This window comes from Ciconia boyciana, chromosome 13 (genome assembly GCF_034638445.1).
Source record: "Ciconia boyciana chromosome 13, ASM3463844v1, whole genome shotgun sequence".
Classification (NCBI taxonomy): domain Eukaryota; kingdom Metazoa; phylum Chordata; class Aves; order Ciconiiformes; family Ciconiidae; genus Ciconia; species Ciconia boyciana.
Genome location: NC_132946.1, coordinates 1435479 through 1451600, shown reverse-complemented (window position 1 = coordinate 1451600; position 16122 = coordinate 1435479). Strand labels below are relative to the sequence as shown.

General features: G+C 58.5%; 1 protein-coding gene across 1 annotated transcript in view; it reads left to right on the top strand.

Moving 5' to 3' along the window:
* The first annotated feature begins 39 nt into the window (after nucleotides 1-39).
* The window catches only part of GRID2IP (Grid2 interacting protein), a 43954-nt gene continuing 27871 nt past the window's right edge, over nucleotides 40-16122 (top strand). The window contains exons 1-3 of the mRNA XM_072878705.1: nucleotides 40-134; nucleotides 4456-5027; nucleotides 7819-7973. Coding sequence (XP_072734806.1) covers nucleotides 4464-5027; nucleotides 7819-7973 — 719 coding nt within the window. The 5' untranslated portion in view covers nucleotides 40-134; nucleotides 4456-4463. The remainder of the gene's footprint in view (nucleotides 135-4455; nucleotides 5028-7818; nucleotides 7974-16122) is intronic.

Here is a 16122-nt window from a genome sequence, read left to right as displayed (position 1 = left end):
CTGGGTAGAATTTGCCATAGAAACTCAGCCGGTTGCTGCCGCCGGGTAACTGATCCAAAAGCTTCGAAGCTGCTGTGATGATTTCGCCAGCTCCGGGACCCAGTCTGCCGCTGGCTGGATCTCGGGCAGGACGGGTAAGCGCTCCGAGGGCTGCTGGGGCTGCTTTGGCACCGAGAGGAAATTAATTGGCTTGGTTGAGACATGGCGGCAGGAGATGAGGTGGGGTTTCAGGAAAGGGGATCTTTTTTTCCCTGGTAAGTTCTTGGCCCTCAACGCACCACAGCACCCGAGAGAGAGAAATGCAGCCAAAATATTGCCGGGGCACAGCTATCCTAGTGCAGCCCGAGGCACTTTGCTCCTGATAGAGGACGTTGTGAAAAAGCCATTTTTTCTCTTCCTACTGATACAGCAAAATTCCTGTACTGCTCCAGGTACAGCTGCAGGTTTGTTTGGGACATCGGATGTAACCTGGCAGGTTTGGCAACGTAGAAGGGGCCCCGGGCTGGGGGCTGGAGGCAGCGCGGGCACAAGGCGGTTTATTTGTCAGCGGGCGGACAGGCAGGGTTTGTGTGCAGGGTTTGTGTGCCGTGGGCCCTGCGTTACCGGCCGGAGCTGCAGCGAGTGCCGCCGAGCAGGGCACCAGCACCGGCACTGCCGAGGAGCTCCGTCCACTCTTAGCGGCCTTGCGGGCTGTGCTCGAGGACAAAACAGCCAGCAAAGACTTTAATAGGAGGCTGAGTCTGAGAGAAATGAAGCTGATTCAATCCAAGTGCTGTGAAAATGAGTGAAAAGTCTTGTCTGATCAAAGTCTAGCAGGAGGTCTTCAAGGAAACAATATTTTCATTAGCATGGAATCCCATAACTTATTTCTTGCAGGGATTAAAATCCACTGTCAGTGTTTTAAAGTACTCAAGTCGCTTAAAAATGGTGGGAAAAGAAGCAATTACTTCACTTGCTGGGGAAAAAAAAAAAAAAATCCATTGCAGTTTTTTTGTCTGCCTGTTTGGGCAGCGAATAGCGAAGACGCCCTGACGTTTTGTAGGAAGGCATTTGTGTGCATTTCTGTGTCAACATGGGGGGCAGAGCATGCCCCCCCACGCACGCCCGCGGAGCTCAGCTGCTGAGGAGATTTGTGTTTGGGCAGAACCTGCGAGAAAGGAGCCATGTCCCGTCTCTAGCAGAGCATCACCGACACCAGAGCTGGAGAGGACAGGAGGAGGAGAGGTCTCCAAGCCCCTTGCAGCAGTGACATGTATGAACATGAAGGGCACGAGCGAGAGGAAGACCCTCCACCGCGTCAGGTTGGGCATCGCAGGTCGCTGCAGTTCCCCTTCATAAGGGCTTTACCCGATCCCATGTCAAGTCTCCCAGGCTTCCTGGGGAGGTCGTTTCCCATCCAGCCCAACGCTGCCGACAGCTCAGCCCGCGCCGGTGCGGAGGGAAGACCGGATTGCTGCGTGGTCCGTGATGGGATGCAGACGGCCCCTCCCGCTGGTGCCGCAGCAGGACGTGTAATACCCTAAAAACCTCTTAGTGTGCTAAGCCCTGGGATCCCTAAGTGCTGAGGAGGCAGAGGAGAAAATCAGAAATAGCGGCTTAACAAACAGTCTGCGCCAGCGCGGGGTCTCTGCTGCGAAACGCTCTCAGCCGCTCCCCGCTGCGAGGACCCGTGCTCCCCTGCGCAGAGCAGCCTGGCTGGGGAGAGCTCTGCTGGCGAGCCCCGCAGAAGTCAGTCCAGACCCCCAAATCCCTGCAGCAAACTGCATTGTTTGGCAGGCACATACTCCCAAAATCTCTGGTTTCCCACCCAAATCGCCGGCGGCAGGCCCAGTGAGGTCTCAGCACGCCCAGCTGCCATTTGGGAGCGGCGACAGCGTGCTGCGGCTCTGCTGCTTTGCAAAGTGCTGTTGCTTCGGATTTGCCCTGTGGGTAAGGGATTTCCCTCCATGGGCACTAATCTGTTTTGCCGCCTTCCAGCTCCTAATTCCCCCCAGATCTGCAGGCTCAGGTCAGCACCAGACTCAGCCAGGACCAGCCCAGCAATTAGTCTGTCTGCGCTTCTCTTTGGATGGAAATGAAGTTAATTAGTAAAGGAAAAGGCAAGAAAGACCTTTCTGCGTGCCTGGCGCTGACTCGGAGTGGCTGGAAGGGCTCAGGGCTTGAGTAAGAAGTCACCCCCTGCCCGAGGGGCTGCCCCGGCTCTGCCCCAGTGCCACAGCACGGCAGCCGTTTTGCCCACCCCGGACTGGCGTGACGCGCGAGGGCTCTGCCCTCAGCACCCCGGGGACTGCAGCGAGGACGCGGGAGCCGGGGAGATGCCCCCGGGAGCCCGGTGGGTAGGTGGGATGCGCTTCCAGGGGCGATGGAGGAGAACCGAGAAAGCTTCGACCCCGTAGTGGGACAAACCTGCTGCCGGTGAGAGCCCGCCAGGCTTGCTTGGATGGCTGCAGACTTCTGTAAGTGCTTGAGCCGTAGGGTGTAGAGGTGGAAGGGGATGATGCAGCTCCCCGCAGCGAGGCGATGGCCGCTGCTCTGCCAGGCTTTGCCACGGAGCTCAGCCCAGAGCGGCAGCGCCGGGGCCGTCCCAGTGCTTACTGGGCTCTTGCTGGAGCCTTCAAAGGCTGTGCTCCGCACCCCAGGGATGCCCTGGTGTTCACTCGCTGATGGATTTCATCCCGCTGTTGCCAGACTTGCCCCATGCTTCACCCGCAACACCGTCCCTCCGATCCTCAACTTCTGTACCTGTTAACATGGGCAACAGCTTTGTTTCCTCTTTAAATAATAACAATAATAATAATCCCTGATTTTTACATAGTATTTTAATCAGCATTGCTGTACAAAGGAGGACAAGATTATTACACTTATAATGTTAGCACCAGCATATTGCTTGGTCCTTTTTAATATTTCCTTATGAAGCTGGCACTTCGAGTGCCCTTAAGTAGCTGTTTGCAACAGCCGAGCAGGCTCAGGTTATTCATACAGGTTTCTGCGGTAATGCTGTTTTCCCTGCCCATCCCCACGATTCTGCTCTCAGAGCAAGCTGGTCCATATTATCTGTGCTGAAAATGGACATGAGAAGAGTTCCTTTCGTCTCCCTGGCCTGTAATAGGGTATTAAACCATGTTTTCAGTCCTACTGAATTTTGACCAAGATTTCCCAGGTCTCAAAGGAAAAGAAGAAATGTCTTTCGGTCATTCAGATCAGAGCCAAGCCGCCCCGACAGCGGTGAGGTGGAGGTGTGAAGGGATGCCTTTACTGTGCTGGCAGGAGCACGGACTGGAGCGAACTGGGACCCTCTGGGCTGCCCAGGGGGGAGCAGCCGCGTGGGGGGACGCACCAAGAGCCGGCTCCGGGCTGCTGCTGGGCTCTGTGCCTCTGTGCCCGTGCTTGAGACTTTTTGGTCTGAAGAGCACAAAACTCAAGGTGCGTTCGTGAGGATGTTTTCTTGAGCGATTCCGAGTCCTTGTAGTCTCCGTAAGATAATTTGCCCAGACAAAATAGTCTGCGTTTGATTTTTGTAAGTGCTTAATGTGTGTTAAGTAGCACAGATGGAATAAACATGGGAGTAAAAAACATCTTCACAGACAGCTAAGATCAAATGAAGAGAAAATCTACACGTGAATTAATTTAGCAAGTGTCAGCAGACAATGCAGGCACTTACACATCAGCGGCATCGAAAGGGCATCCAAGCGAGCCACGTAGATCAGCTGCTCTGATTTACCTTGGGCAAAGACGACTTCTGCAGATCTTTAGGGCTGATGTGCCCGATTTCTCCTTGAGCATCCGTGGAGCTGGTCCTAACCCTCCCTTCAAATGAACCACAAACGAGTCCTTTTGAAAATCCTCATCTTTGTATTTCAGGATGCTGTGATCAGATTAATACTATACACAGGACAGGGAGGGCACAAAGAAATACTCCCAGGAGAGCTGAGAGGATCTGGCAAATTCTAATGAATTTTGCAGTTGCAAACTGCTAAAATATTGAGTGTTGAGAAGAGTGAGTTAAAATAAGGCTGTCTTAAGTCATTGGATGATCTGTTCATTAACGTGGCATGCCAGGGAAATGAAATAATCGTTTTGCTAGACAAATACATACAAGCAGGTGCCTAAACGCACCTCCCTGGGGGGGATAGGTAGGTGCCACCGAGGGGCGAGGCAAGGGCTGTGCGAGGCCGCGGTCCGGGTGCCTCGTGTAGCCCCGACCTTTCCAGCCAACACAGCTTCCTCACTGCTAATGGTGCTGGCGCTGCCAGCAGCCTGACGATAGAAGAATAAAAGCTATTTTTTAGGGAAATATAGAGGAAAAGTGTCCCTCTTGGTGCATTTCTTCCCACGGAGGGGGAGCGCAGCACAGACTAGAGCCCCCACACCTGATGGGATCCACGTGGCATCTACAGGAGCTCACGTTAAGGATGGAAAACGCATCACAACTTTTTTTCCCTCCTTCTTTTTCAGTTGCAGCCATGCCGGCAACCAACCAGGGCTGGCCCGAGGCCTTCGGGTTCAAGATAGGCGGGACCGGTCCGTGCTACATCCTCTGGGTGCAGGAGGGCAGCAGTGCGGCGGTGGCGGGGCTGCGGCCGGGCGACGAGGTGCTGGAGATCGAGGGGCAGCCCGTCTCCTCCCTGGGCTGCGAGGCGCTGCTCGGGCTGGCCAGGCGCTGCAGCAACGTGCCCCCCAGCATCGGGGTGGTCTCCCGCCTGCAGCATGCCGACATCGCCCCTGGTCCCCGGGGATGCTTCGGCTTCGAGCTGGCAAGCGGCAGCCCCCCGCGAGTGGCCAGTGTCGGCCCGGACTCGCCCGCTGCTGCCTGCGGGATCGAGCCGGGGGATTACGTGCTGGAAGTCAACGGGATGCCGGTGATGCTGCAGGAGGCGGCGGCCGCCCTGGTGGGGTCCTGCCACGGGCGGTCCCTGCGGCTGGGGCTGCTGCGGCCGCAGCGTGGGGCCGGCACGCGGGACCCCGTCCCCAGCGCCGACGCCGTGCGCCAGGAGAGGAAACAGAAAGCGCAGGAATTCAGCAAAAAGGTAAGGCCGGGGCATGGGGCAAGCGTCCGGGGCTCGGAGGACCCCCTGCACCGAGCGGTTTGGAGACTCCCGCATTCAGCCTTTGCAGCGCTCTCGGACGGGGGGATGCTCCTGGCTTGGGCGCCGGGCTGGGGTGCAGACTGGGGGCTTCAGTGCTCAAGAGAAGAGTCTGATAATTACTGGGAGAATAGATGGATGCTGCAAAGAGCTTGGAGATCCTCTGGGGGATGACCCCACGTACTTATTCCTTTGCACTGCAAGAGCGTGTGGAAACCCATGGGGGCAGGTCCCTCCCTCCTGCGTGTCTGGACGTCCCTTCAAAGTTGGAGCATGTCATCCCACAGACATTTTAGCTCCTATTTCGCTGCAAAGGGAAAACATCGATGTGATTACATCTTCGTTGTGTTCCTGAAGGCTGCCTAGTGGGTAGTTTACCAAACACATCGCCTCGTGCTAATTATAATTTTGATCATGGTTGTTTTTTTAATCTTTCTAATTTCCATTTCAAAGTAGCCTTTTAAAATACTGTCATGAAAATAACCGGGCTTGTGGGTTTTTTGATCCCGAGCTAATAAAGGAACAAGACATTCATAAAGAGTTTCGTGGGTATCAGCTGAATCCCCTCAGCCAGCTTTTACATTAAAGATTCACAAATAGGCACTGAGATTTGGATTCATAAGGTAGAGCACTGCATGTGAAACAGACACCTGCTGATTACAGGAGATTAACAAGAGGATGAGAGGTTGTTCCACGCTGCCTCCATCTCATGAAGTCACATTAAACCACGTAAACATTTCTCGGATGATCACAGGAGAGCACTTGTGAAGGGAGCACGCTGGTCGCGATGCCGTCAGCGCCCACAGCAGCACCTCTGCCACCTCCCTTCCCTGCCCAGCAAAGCCACCCGCGACGGCCCCGGCCAGGCTGGGCAGAAGCAGGTTTGCGGAGCACCCGTGCCACGGGCTCCCGGGTGCTGGAGCACAGCTCGGCTGGCAAACGCCTCTCTCGAGGGAGTTAATGGCGCAGATGTCTTAAGTGGCTTCATTTTTTTACATGATGCAGAAAATAATAAAACCCAGTGGGGCGCTTTATCCCCTCGTTTACCTGGGAGCTGGGCTCTGGTAGGTGCTGCTGATGCCGGTGCCATGAGCACCCGGGTGCTCCTGCCCACCCGCCACACGGCTGGAAGGTCGGAGGGTGCTGGCGGCTTGCATTTCGTGCCTGCAGGGCACTCGCAAGCCTGAGGTGTGGAGGCTTTTCCCACCCTCGTTCGTTTGGCAGAGCCCCTGTTGGAATGGCGCTCGCCTGGCAGACAGACCGGTAGCAGCATTAGCGGCAGCGGGGCCAGGGCTGGAGCCGGGCTGCGTGAGCTGAACCTGGAGGCATCACCGAAAGCATTGGAGATGCTCAGGGTCTTGGTTCCAGGTCAACATCTTCTCTTGTCCCCTGCACGCTCAGGGACACGCTGGGGACTGCACTGACACGAGGGTGGCAGCACCCCCCCATTCCCACCCCACCAAGCCCTTCAGCCTCAGCCCAGGCAAAAATTTAACAGCAGCATCCTGGGATTCAGCCCACCAGGAGCACCACGGATTTTGTCATTTCTGTGCTGGACCTTGGGACTGAGAAGCATACGAGTCTGCCCGGGGGACGCAGCTGCCTTGGCTGCCCCAGATTCGGTAACCTTGAAGCGCTGCTGCTGCCGGGAGCCCCTGCGGTGCTTGCGTGGCGGCTGCGCAAACCCAGCAGCACCGGGAGGGTTGTGCTGGGGAGGGCCAGCGCCTGCGATGGCCCTCCCCGGGGAGCTGCCAAGTGGGACGAGCGCCTGGAGGAAACGGCTCTGCCCCTTCCCTGGGCAAGGGCCTTTCCCGGCCGGCACAGGGGGCTTTGCCGGGCGATGCCTGCCGGCTCCCTCGCAGTGCTGCCGCAGGGGTGCACACAGATGTGCTGGGGAAGGGTGAGGGGCTCCCCTCCCCTCTCTGCTGCTTCCCCCTGCGCTCGCAGAGCTGGAGGGAACCGGTTCAACTCGCTGTCAGCACAAAACCGTCGCCTGGCAGGAAAACCCAATGCACGGAGGGACTGCAGGGTGGTCACAAGGAGTTTTCTGCATCCTGCGTATTTGCTGCACCCAGCCAGGCTGCAGGCAAGGCAGCAGCACCCACTGCCCAGCAGAGCCCCAGGGCAAGAGACACCCCCCTGGCCTGGGAAGAGGCTAACAGGGGCAGGGTCCCATGCAGGGTAATTGGCTGGATCCTAATTAGCTAATTAGTCTGCCTGTCATGGCTGTCACAGATGGAGAGGATGGCTGGAAGCCGCTGATGCTGTTTCCAGGGCCGGTGCTCACGTTTCACGTTCTTTGTCCCCACTTCCCTGCAGCCTCCCAGAGTTAATGGCAGGACGGTGCCGCCCGGCAGGACCAGGGCGTGATTAGAGGCTTAAATACCTCCGAAAGCCCATCGCGGTGTCCTCTGCCAGGTAGACTCCAGGCTGATCTGCCAGGTCGCATCCCAAGCAGAGTTTCGGGGTTTGGGGTCATGCCGCTGTTCCGGTGCAATGTTTATAACACGCAGAACAGTGATACCAGGGACGCGTGCGAGGCCCCAGGGGGGCTGCGTGATGGGCCGATGTCTGAAGTTTCTCTTTCCTCCCTGCATGGGTTCCCTCCTCGTTGGCTGACCAGATGCTGCAACTAGACAGATGTTTTCTGCCCCGTTAGTGCCTCCCTACGCACAGTTAACTGCTCTGCTGCTCAGTGCCCCTTCCCTCTTCTTTCCCGGCTCCCGTGCTGCAGGTGGATGACATCCTCGGTGACCAGCCAGAGGTCAAGGAGAAGGTGTTCACCATCCTGAAGCAGTACGCGGCAGAGCGGAAGGTGGAGTACTTGGCCTACGCCCTCTGCATGGTCCTCACCCAGGAGTCCCACCAGCATCTGATCGACAACATCAGGTACAGGGTGCCAGCACCCTCCGTGCTGCCATGCTGGCCGTTAAACCACGGGCATCCATCTGCCCGTCGGTGACGAGCGCGCAGGGCTGAGCGCTGCGGGCATGGGTCAGGAGGCTCCCGCGGGGAAGATGCCAACCCCCTTTCCAAGGTGCAGCGGAGCTGAGCTCGGTGGGGTCTCAGCCCGGCATCCCTGTGTCCGCCAGCCTGCGTGGCTGTCCTGCCCGGGCTGGGCCGGGGGGACCCGCACCTGCCTGCCGGCCACCACCGCACCAACTGCCGGCCATCCCCGTCCCTGCAAGGAGCAGTGGTCACCGGCCCCACGGAGCCACCGCCTCCGCCTGCAGCGTGGGACGTGGCTCCTGTTTCTGGCCATCGTTTCGAAGGGAGATGGGATTAGCTGCAGAATGGCTGGCGATTCTCCAAGAGCCTGCCCAGAAAATAAACCGAGCTCTTCAAGGCGAGAGCTGGTGGCGGCTGAGGCGGTGGCCAGGGCTGCCGGCAGCTCCGGCACCAGGGGTGGCTGGGGGGGGGTCTCTGCTGAGGCCACGGGCTGCCTCCAGGCCAGCACTGCCCACAGCATCCCGGGGTGGCCGGGGCTGTGGCCACTCATCCCGGGATGCTCTGGCAATGCTCCGCTTGGGCTCGGGGTCCCGGCACCTCTTGAGCCCCCAGCAGAGTGGCTGTGCCGCGGGCGTGCAGCCGGTGCAGCCGGTCCGCTGCTCTTCTTGCAGCGTGGGTCGGCACTGCGGGACGGTGCCGGTGCCGGTGCCAGCGCGTGGACACGTGGTGGGGATTACGGCCAGGCTGAGACGATGGCCATTAGGGAATCAGGTCTCCATCTGGCCCCGCTCCGGGCCCGGCTTTCCAATTCCTGCTTTAATCAGTGGAATTGCAAGATATTACAGTTTCCATAACAACGTCCCTGTGCCCGGGTCTCCGCCGTGCCTGCTGCGATCCCACGGTGGGGAGGATGGGGAGAGCGGGTCGGTGGCCCTTGCCACGCAGCGTCCCCCCGCTCTGCCGCGGCTGCACGTGGGTCCCCTGGGGGCCCCCAATACCTAAGCGGGGACGGGCACAGACCCCTGCAGAGCAGAGTGGGTGCAGAGGGGACCGTCACCTCCCCAGCAGCCGCCTTGTCCAGGTGCCCATGTCCAGGCTGTCCTGTCCCCCCTGAACGTCCCGGGGGGACCTGACCTGCAAACGGCTGGGGCGGGGGGCAGGGACAGACAGCACCGAGCCCCGCCTGAGCCGTCACCCTAAACTAGTCCCAGTCAAAAAAACCCCACCACCCACAATTCAGAAAAAAAGTCTTTTCTCCAACAAGATCCATGGAAATGCCTCAAACACCTCCGCGGGCCCTTTTGTCTTAATTCCTGGGGAATTATACAAGATTTTTTTCCCCCCACAGAGAGTATTTGAATAAGTAAATTTTCCTCTGGACCCAAGCGCCTCTGCGGGGGGCACAGCAGGTTTCCCCCGGGGTGTCCCCATCCCAGTGGCCCCCATCCCAGCGGAGGACAGTGTGGCCGGACCCGGTGCCGCTGTCCCCCCGGCGCGGTGCAGAGCTCGCCCCATGCCCAGCCCTGAGATGCCGTGGGGCAGTGCCGGGTTACAGCCCCCCGATAATGCAGTCAAACCCGCGGCCACCCCGTGCCCTCGTGTGAAAGGTTAATGCCAGGGCTGGGGCAAGAGGCGCCGTAAATCAGGCAGCTAATCTCGGTTTAATGGAAATGAAATATTTAGCTTAGGGAAAAGATTTACCGTCTAATCTTAATGAAATGAAGTCAAGAAAATAATAAAAAAAAAAGGCGCTTTAGAGACCAGGTTTCCCAGCTGCGGGGGTGCTGGGGAGGCGAGGGCAGCTCCGTGTGCGCTGCCGTGCGGGATAGGAGCTGCTTATCCCGGGGTCTCCCATCCGATGGGTTTGCTGCCGAGGAAGAGCTTTTAATAAGTCACTGAAAGGTGGTGAGCGGCTCCCGGGTGCTCTGGATTTAGGGGGTGCTGTGAATTCATGTGGGTGATTTCCGCACAGCCCGAGCTGGTTCGGTCCGTTGCTGGCTGAGGAGGGGTCCGGGGTCTGCGCCCCAACTGGCACCCCGGGACTGGGGAAGAGCTGTGCGGGGGATTCGTGCAAGGAGGGGTCCCGGCTCGGGCGCTGGCTCCAGGGATGGGGTGCTGGTATGGCTGTCTTACCGTCCTTGGGGCGCGGGGCAGCCACCCGTGGGCAGCGGCGTGTGTTGGTGCAATTTGGGCGAGCGGAGCCCGTCTGAGCTGACCCACCGAGCATCCTGGGGCTCGTCCTGCGGGACCACCCCTGCGAGCACATGGAGTTGTGTGAGGACGGGCTCGGGACCACGCGGGCACCCATCGGCCAGCCCGGGCGTCCCTGCCAGGCTGTGCCCGGCTCCCCTGTCCCCGGGGGCTGTTTCCACCCGAGATGCGGGGGGCAGACCCACACACCGCGAGCTTGCCCGTGCCTCCTGCCCTGCAAAGCCTGGAGGAGATGTGCTGAGAGGAGCCCTCGGAGGGGCTGGGACGAGCCCCTTCCCCCTGGTGATGGTGGTGCCCATCAGCCAGGGACTGGGGAGGGATGCTGGGGGCGACGCCGGGGGTGATGCCAGCAAGGGTCCCCAACACTCGCCTCACCGGCAGCCCCGGGCCCCGGCAGGCTCGCCGAGCCCTGCCGTGGGGTGTGTGGCGGTGGGCGACCGGGTGGCCCCCGCCATGCAGAGCCCCGCGGCCGGTACGTCCCCGTCTGCCGCTGACCCTCGCGCTGGCCTGATTGGATCTTCTCTCTGCACCAGCTGAATTTATTTTTGGGGCCGTTGCTGCTGCCGGCTGTCCTCCCTCCCCTGCCTGTCCCCTCCCCGGGCTCCCCCCGGGGTTTAACGCGCTCCCTGCGAGGTGCTGTGGTACAGCGTAACCCAAGATCCCAGACTCAGCACACAGATCGACCTGGGGCTGCAGACACCTCTCCTCCTCCCGTCTGTCCTCAGGCTGGGCTTTTTCCAGTGTTGGTGGTTTTTTTTTTTTTTCTTTTTGGCTCAAATGGATTTCATCCCATTTGCCCAGTATTAAGCTCCTGCAGATTTTAATTTGCTGACATTTCCTTCATCCGTTTGGTTGTGGATAGCAGGGATAACGCACGTGCTGCGCCGGTTCCTCCCCGCTCCCATCCCCTGCCCATATGGCTGGTGCGTGTAGTAAAGTGCACAATTGTAGTTCAGCTCAAGAATGATGAAATACGGCAGCGAGGTGGAAAGATGAGCTGTCTCGGGTGAGTAAGAACGGACCTTTCCTGGGAGCCGAGGGGGCTGGGACGGGAATGGGTTTAAAGCAGCTTAATTCTCGAATCTAGCAACCCCCGGCACCGCAAAAACGAGATGTGCTAAAAGTTAATTAACTCTTAGCATCCATATTGCATCAGAGCTGCTCTCGTCAGGGACTCCGTGTGCATCGCAGCTCTGCCGGGGAGAGGGAAATCTCTCATTTTGTGTTATTTCATCACCTGCAAATGCCAAAGCCCGGGTCCAGTCCCGGGGGAGCCGCGGGGTTTATCTCCTCTGCTCCCCATGGTCGTGCCAAGCACGTGTGCAGGGGCTGTGTGCGTCTCGCACCGGCGTGGGGAGGGGAGCGGGTTATTTTGGGCAGGTCGGGGTCCCAGGGGCGTGCGCCTCTTGGCACTGCTCTTATTTCTGAGCCGTTTTCAAACCAGGGCAGAGCTGCGATTCCAGCAGAGGAACGGCGCCGGCTCTGCACCCAAGTGCTCTGCAGTGCCGTTGCAGCGGCCACCGGCTTCTCCCCGGACTCTGGGGGCCAAAGTTGCCCTGCGAGCAGAGCGGTACCGGTGGGATCCTCACCTGCATTGCACAGGGGTTTAGCACTTGCGTACCACCGCGTACCGGATCCCGTCTCCCTTTGCACCGTGCGTTTTCCCTGTGCTGGCGGCCGCACCGGCGGTGCCCGTGCCAGCATTGCACCAGCTCCCGGCAGCGGTGTTTAGCTTTGAAACATCTGTTTGCAGTAGAATTGGGGAGCGATGGAAACGCAGATCCCCTCCTCCCCACTGACCTGCAGCGTTACAAAAGCTGGTGCATAGAACACCGGCGTTGATGCTTACACGGATATCATCCCATTAACCCGGATTTAAACAGCAGGATGCGTGTGTGCTCCGGAGCGCATCCAGCCGTATTAATTCATTAGCCGATAACTCTCGGGCTGTTCAGACTGCTATACGTTCTCATGGATCTCCTTTAAGTCTTGTTGTGCTTCACTCTGCTGCGGGGAGGATACTTAGGGGTAGTTTGTTACTTCGCTGCCTTGGTTATGGTCCGTTCGCTTCCCGACCAGCCTCTGCTCCTGGGGGAAAACCGAAGCGTGCAGCCCAAGCTGCTGGCCTGCGGTGGCTGGGCCGAGGCGAGCGCCGCTTTGATTGCAGTCACTTTTGATCCCTGACAAAGATACAATCGCTGCCCATCGGGGGTTCCCTTATTACGGGAGAAATTCTACCGAGTTCATTTTAATAATGCCCCAAACACAATCTATTTCTCTCAGCTTGTTTTTCATGGAGATAAAATCGCTTGGCACGTTCCCATATTAAAATACTCCAGCCATCTGTGACTGTCTCTGGATAAGAAATTTAATTTTAGCCATCAGGATTTCTATATTATGGCTTGCGCTGCTTCGCTGCTTGTCCCCCCCTCCACGTACCCGCTCCCGCAAGGCTGGGGGAGCTTTCCGGCTCTCTCGGGTGCCGATGCAGCCTGGGTCACCCCCCGAACCCACATCGCCCTGCCTGCTGCCTGCTGCAGCACTTCCAACTGCAAGCGGACGCCGTCCTCCTGCCCGCAGTCCGGGCAGACCCGCTGTGAAACCGCGTGGACGGCAGGACGATAATGGAGGAAAAGCAGCTCTTGTTGGCTTCCGTTTTAACAAATCCCTAATCTGATAGCCGGACATATGGTCAACTGCCCAAAAATGGGAATTAGGGCAGCAGGAAAAAAATGTGCCAGCGGTGAAAACAATTGGGAGCGGAGTTCCTTTTCTACCGTCTGGGTTCAAATAGGTCATGACCAAAACGCCTCGGTGTAAAATCTCCTATTAGGAGATTAATTTCTTTTGACAAATCGAACTATGGCTGTAATGCAGATTATATTAGCCTGGCTCGCTTGCACACCACCACCAATTTGTAACTTTTATTTTGGGAAGTGGTTACTTGGTTCGAGTGTTTTCCAGTATATTAAAGAAAACACAGAAAGCTGCATTTGTCCTGGTGTTCCCAGCAGAAAGCAGTTTGGGGCAGCGCCTTGGCCGAGGTGACTGCTCTCTGCGGCTCCGAAAAGCAGGGGGGTGACAAAACTCCTCATGCCCCGGGCTGGTGCGGGGTGCTGGCACGGGGCACGGGGTGTGTGGGAGCTGCTGGTGGCCCCACGTCTGCCCGGCGCCGCGGCTGGCAGGGTCCCATGGGTGCCGCAGGGGATCTGGGGGCCCGTCCGTGAGGCCAGGGCTGCATTGAGCAGCCGTTTGCACCCACCGACCTGGCCACCATCCCCAATACCCGCCGGGCGATGCTGGGCAGGATGGAGGCTGCAGAGAAAGCCTTTCTGGGGATTTCTTTGAAGGACTCCATGTCCCCGGCAGCTGACACCGGTTTTGGGAGAGGCAAGAGTGTTTGGGGCCCCGGCGCTCGGCCACTGATGGGGAGGGTGACCCCCAGCCGGGCACGGGCTGCGGTGCTGCTCTGGCAGGCTCTCACCAGTAGATAACGCATCAGTCGTTACCGGAGCTGGTGCAGGGATGTGTCATGAGAGGGTGACCCTCCCCAAAAGCTGCTGTGCGGGGCTGGGGGTTTTGGGCTGTCCCCAGGGACGAGTGGGGTGGCTGGAGAAGGGCTGCGAGGGGCTCCCGGCCCCGGTGCACGGCTGTTGCATCCCACCATGTCTGCACTCCTGGGTGGAAAAGCGCCTTCATTCCTATTTAATGATAACAATGGTCACATCTGCAGCCAGATGAGTGATTACTGAGCCTCCCATTACCGGGGATAACAGGATAACAGCCTCTGTGAAAATTGCAGGGCCGTGCACGCTGCCGGACTGGAGCGAGTCCCGCTCGTGGATGGGGGTTCGGAGGTGCCGCGTCCCCCCGTGGCTGTCAGTGCTGCCGGGGCTGGAGGCCAGTGCAGGGCTGCCGACACCCCTGCCCATGCACGCCGAGGTGGCAGGGAGATTAGGTTTGAGAAAAATCTGTGCAGGTTCCTAAGCAGAAGTCTGTTACGTGGGTAAAGCAGTACACGAGTTTTCTCTCCCCAAAGTGTGTGAATTTTAGCATTGCGGCACGGTGTCGGGGCAGAAGTGCTTTTCCAGACTGGTAGCTGCTTGCACAGCACAGTTCAGACATAATCCAAGTGCAGCTCAGTGTTTTAATCCACCCTGGGATGGGTTTTTCTGCACAACCGACAGACTCAAGGTCAGGTCTTTGCTAGTTGTTTTGGGGCTAAACCATACATTTTTCATTTTTCCTTCCTTTGCTACCTGGTGATTGTATCTGATGTTGGCAGCTCTGGAAAGCTTCTAATCCTCTTCATCAAACATGAGTGCTGTGTTTAAAGATGGAGTTATTTAAATTAAAGATTTTTTTTTAATATTCTATCCCTAATGCAAAGTGCTGCTGTGTTACCCTGGGGGTAAATGATGCTCTGCGGCTCGGGGGGAGGTTTGGGCCCATGACTGTGGTCCTGGTCCTGGTCCTGGTCCTGGTCCTGGTCCTGGTCCTGGTCCAGCCTGGGCAGCTCCGCCTGTGCGCCCAGCAGCCGCGCACCCACCACCGACACCGTTTGCCTTTAAGGTTTCTCACCCATTACAGCGGCATGTAATTTAAACAGAAGCACTTTAGAAGTCAACTAATTAGCACCAGGGAGGCATCCCCCCGGAGTTCAGCGCAGAGCCGTGCCCTCCTTTCTGTTATGAGATCGTTCCAGCTGGAAATTACAGCGACTGCAGTTTTTAGGGAAAGCGAGAGGCTTCGTCGCTGCGAGCCAGGGCAGAGCCGGAGCAGGGAGGGCAGAGCAGGCGCTAAAGCCAAATTGATAAAAAAAGGAGGCACTCAGTAGATGGTAAACCTCCGCTCGGGACTGAGAGCGTGGTGGGGAGGCGAGGGTGAAGGGAGGCAGGGACTCAGCCCAGGTAAAGTTTGCCAGCGAGCCGGCCCATCTGGCCGCGGTCCCCGTGCACCGCGGGGGTGCCAAGTGGCAGGGGGGCACCGGCTGGCGCGCGGTTTGGTGGTTGGATCCGGCCGCGTCGTGGGCGTGAGCCGAGGCTGAGACTCAGCTGCATGAGGATCTGAAGCATCTCCCTTTTGTTCCCACCGCACCCTGACAAATGGGAAAGGACCGGAGTTTCTCTCGGCATTTTCGGTACGTCTCTCTACTCCGCTCCTCCGCGCGGCGTGCATGGCGTTGGATGTGCTGGGAATGCCTCGCGCCCTGGCAGACGTCCCCGCGACGTCTCTCCTGCCTCTCTGAGCTGCGGGGACCCTGCCTCCCGGTGCCGGTGTGGCCCTGCCGCCAACCTGTGCCCACCACGGCAGCGGCACGAGGGTTGGGGGGAGCTGAGCAAAGCTCAGATGAAAAACAGGGGCTGGGGAGAGGTGGGAAGAGCACATCTGGGTGTGCTTTGTCTCCGTGACTATAGTCCACCGCAGGGATGAGCGGTGAGGACGCAAGTTTTGGGGTGCTGCGTGGTGCAGGGGCTGTGGTGGAGCGAGGACCGGGGACCCCTCGCTCATGGCCCCGGCTGAGTGCGAGCTCTGAGCAAACTTGGGGCTGCTTTGAGCGGCTCCCGCTGGGGCTGGAGCCACCACCGCTGCCTGGCTCGAGGGGACGCATCCGGCACCGGCGAGTCTCAGCATCCAGCTTGGGGTGGAACCTTGAGGCGAGCTCCGTGCCCATCGCAGGACACGTGCCCTTGTGCAAGGCGGCTTTCCACGGCGCTGGGCTGGTGGGGAGGCAGCTCTCAGTGAGTGCAGGCTGCAGAAATGGGACTGTCCGCTCAGAGGTGAGCTGCAAGTGACCCGCCTGGGAGTTTTAAAAACAGCGAGTGTGACAAAGACCGAGATGTGCTAACCATTCTGTGCTGAAGTGAGCCCCAGAGCA